The sequence below is a fragment of the Contarinia nasturtii genome, unplaced genomic scaffold (genome assembly GCF_009176525.2).
Source record: "Contarinia nasturtii isolate CC-2019 unplaced genomic scaffold, AAFC_CNas_1.1 Cnas_scaffold_678, whole genome shotgun sequence".
Lineage (NCBI taxonomy): Eukaryota > Metazoa > Arthropoda > Insecta > Diptera > Cecidomyiidae > Contarinia > Contarinia nasturtii.
The window spans coordinates 2055-5829 of NW_022198029.1; the positions used below are offsets into that span (position 1 = coordinate 2055).

The 3775-nt window shown below is 31.8% G+C and overlaps 1 protein-coding gene across 1 annotated transcript; it reads right to left on the reverse strand.

Annotated features, from left to right (window-relative positions):
• Window positions 1-365: 365 nt before the first annotated feature.
• Window positions 366-3174, reverse strand: LOC116340422 (low-density lipoprotein receptor-related protein 1B-like; the record flags this gene model as incomplete). The annotated part of the gene is made up of 9 exons (XM_031766901.1): window positions 3117-3174; window positions 2854-3016; window positions 1999-2760; window positions 1723-1926; window positions 1567-1653; window positions 1162-1464; window positions 867-1096; window positions 621-788; window positions 366-551 (listed from the first exon to the last, which is right to left on the reverse strand). Coding segments are annotated over exons 2-9 (2014 nt in total), but the record flags the coding sequence as incomplete, so codon positions are not given.
• Window positions 3175-3775: the final 601 nt, after the last annotated feature.

The window sequence follows — 3775 nt, forward strand, 5'->3', positions numbered from 1 at the left end:
ACAACAACAACAACAACAAAAATTATCGAGTCTTAAAACAAAACAAATTCTAGCAACATTTTTTTTTGCTTCTCTCTGACATGAATCGCATTAGTTCAGTCAATTTCAGTTGCAAAAATTCGCCATAATAAAATTATGATTGCCTCATGCCTATCGTGTGTGTGTGTGTGTATGTTGGTGTTGCTATACGATCGAAAGCTCAAACGTAGAACATTTTACGTCGACAAATGTTGAAAATTTTAATAAGAACTATGATGAAATGCTATGATTTTCACCTCAAGACAAAGTACCTCAAAATAATAATAAAAAAAAAACAATATTGAAAGAAAAAATCCACGTAAAAATATGTAGCAAAAAATAGGTACCATCACAGAGAAAATTTCTGGAAATGCATTGTTTGGATTTTTTACATTGAAATTTATCTGGTGGACAAGGAGTAATAGCACATCGTTCAGGGCTTTCGTCGCTCCGATCTTCACATTGCGTGATTCCATCACACAAAACAACTTTTTGTAAACATCGATTAACATCGCATAAGAAACCCCTTCCGTCTATTTGGAGATCAATATATTTGAAATTTAAACATAGGAATTCTTCAAATTCAAGCAACTTTTTTTTACCGTTGAAGGTACAGTTGTTATTTTTGATGTTACATGGTCCATCATCTGCATAAGATTCATCATCTGAGTACGAATTTTCTCCATTACTTTCATGTATGCAATCTGCGTCCCCATCACATAATGATGATGTATTAATACATTCGCCGCTACTTTTGCACATAAACTGACCTGTGTTTTTTTTTTTTTTTTTTTCAAATATTCGCATTAATTTTGAAAGATGAGTATTATTAGGATATTCACTCTTACCGGCAGTGCATGTATTTTTAACGGTTGTTTTCGTTTGACGTAAACATTGTGTTCCACTTGCATTCAAATCAAAATCATTACCACAAACACAAACACATCCTTTTGGTGTGGCCAACATTAGACCTGGACAGGGCTTATTATAACATATCTCTGAATTCGATTGAGTTACATTATCGAAAATTTTGATGTGAGTTATTCGATGATTTTTTTGTGACAATAATGTGAATTTTCTAAAATATAATAAAAAATAACTTTTATTTCAATTCATAAAAAAATATGTTTCTACTGCATTTACCGTTGATTGTTCGCCTCGTTTACATTGAATTTCGTAATATTTCCGTTAGATGTGTCTGTAAAGTAAATGAATGCGTTGTGACTGGCCACTGAATATGGATGAAAGTTTCTATTGGCTTGTAGAATAATTTCACGATGTTTATTATCCAATCCAATTCGTTCAATGGTTTGCATGCGTATATCACACCAATATAAATAATTCTCAGTGAAGTCAATTGTTAGGCTAGATGGCCATTGAATGCTCGTACAATTGTTACTGTTCGAACACATATCAACAAATACAGTTTTATGAGTTCCATCCATCCTAAAACAACGAATAAATAATTTCAATATGTGAGAAAAAATCAGTCGAATAAATAAAAAATCTCGTTCTTTTCAAACGATAGAAGAAAAACTAAAAGATTACCATGATGCCATGATTTGTCCTATACTATTTTCGGATGCCCATGTTGACCAAAACAGTAAACCTTTGCTGGGATGCAACGCGATCGATCTAAGAAAAAATATTTATTTGATAACATAACTTCAAGAAATGAAGTTATGTTATCAAAATTAAACGAACCCCGCATTAACTATATGGATAAGTGTTTTCGTGATATTAGGATGTGCCAAATTGAAAACATCAATTTTTCTTGTGGATGCCCAGAAAATATTATTTCCCACCCAATCGTATGCAATGCTATGACAATGACCACGACCTTGTTGAATGACAGTACGTTTCGTTCCATCCAAATTTTGTGATTCGATTATATACTCATGGCTTGCTCTAAACAACGAAATAAAAAGAAAACATATTTTAAAATTACAAATTAAATTGGAATTATATAGAAATACGTACATGTCATTTTGTCCAAAGTATATCAGTTGATTTTTCATATTATAATCCAGGCTGAGTGGTCTTTTTACATTTAAAATTGGCACCATACATTCTTGTGCATCTAAAATGTCTGTTGTATTCGAAATCGATATACCTCGAATCATATCTGGACTTTGTTTGGCATATATTAAAAATGAATTTTGTTTAATCAAAACGCATCTATGTTGATTTTTTAATTGATAGCCGGCACTGCATATGCATTGGGCTTGTATCTTTTTTGTTATACCATAAGCCAAAACGCACAAATGCTCGCAATTCATCGAATGTGTTGTATTATTCGAGCACGGATTTGGATCAATCCACGATTTTGGTGCATTTGGTTGACTTTGAGCATGAAATATACGCATTTCAAGCGGTTGCTCTTTAGTGACAAAAATTCTTTCAACCGAACTTGTATTACGTCGATTGATGCGCCACATCTCTAAATGTGACATCGATCGCTTTGTTATGTAAATATTACTTTCAAACAAAGCGATTGCGTGCATTGGTCGCATTGAACTACCAATAAGTGCTTTTAATGACCATCGAGTGTTGCCACTGTAATCAACCCGTTCAATGTAATCCATGTACTTATCAAGCCAATAAATCTGTTCATTTGCCAAATCCAATTTCAAACTAGATGGATAGAAAATCTTGTACGAATCGATAATTGTCTGATTAGAACCATCCATATTTGCTTGAAGTAAACTGCCAAACGAATCTGATGTTGTGAAAAATATTAAACTGTTCGTCAATTTCGAATGAAAAGAAAAACATGGATTATTTACTGTTACACAAATATTATTTAAAAAAAATATATTAAATTAAAAAATTTACCCGTTGAGTGGATCTAATTCCAGTGTGTTTATTTTTTGGCGGCTGATTTCAACAATAATTGAGCACAACGTCATTGCTGGATTACATAAAACAATCAATCCATTCTCAGTATTTACGAAATACCAGTTTCCTGTAATCCAATCGATTCTCAAGATATCAACGGCTTTGAATAAAAAAAAAATCGATACATTAAATAATACAGTTTTTTTTAAAGGATCTGAATTTTATAATAGGAGAGAAAAAAACTACTTAAAAATACTTACAATTCAATCTCGTGATGATTTCTGGCTTTGGAAATTTCCATATTTCGTTGAAATTGTCGACATTTAAACATGTCAGATCTTTGGGATTGTTGCTATTTGATCCATTTATGGCACAAATTGTTCGGTTGGCATGCCAAATGTCAAACGTTTGAATATTTGCCTATACGTATAGAAAGCAAACATTGTCAGTGATGCTAATTAAAATGAGATTTGTTTTATTTTAGTTAAAAATCGGCTTACCAGATATTGTTGACTTTTATTGAATGATTCGCTGCCAAGTGGAACCTTTTTAATATTATTTTCGGTAATAAATATAATGGAAGCCGTTTCATTAACAGGATCTGTGGAATAACGCGAAGCGTAATTATTTTTTTTAGCAATGGCAGAACAATGCTACACTCTTATATCGGTGGTATTAATATTTAGTATTTTGGGATTTTCAGCTACGATTAATCCAAAAGGACTAAAAAGTAATCCAATGGGATCATTTTGTATATTTTTTAACTTGAGTTCAATAAACACTTTTTTGTTGTTTGTAAAAAAATATCTCAAAATGAATCTTCCTTTGGAACACTGTTTCATATTGTATTGACATTTACATGAAACTTCAAATGCTTGTCATTGTCATTCGATTGCAAACATAACCTTTCACGGTCTTA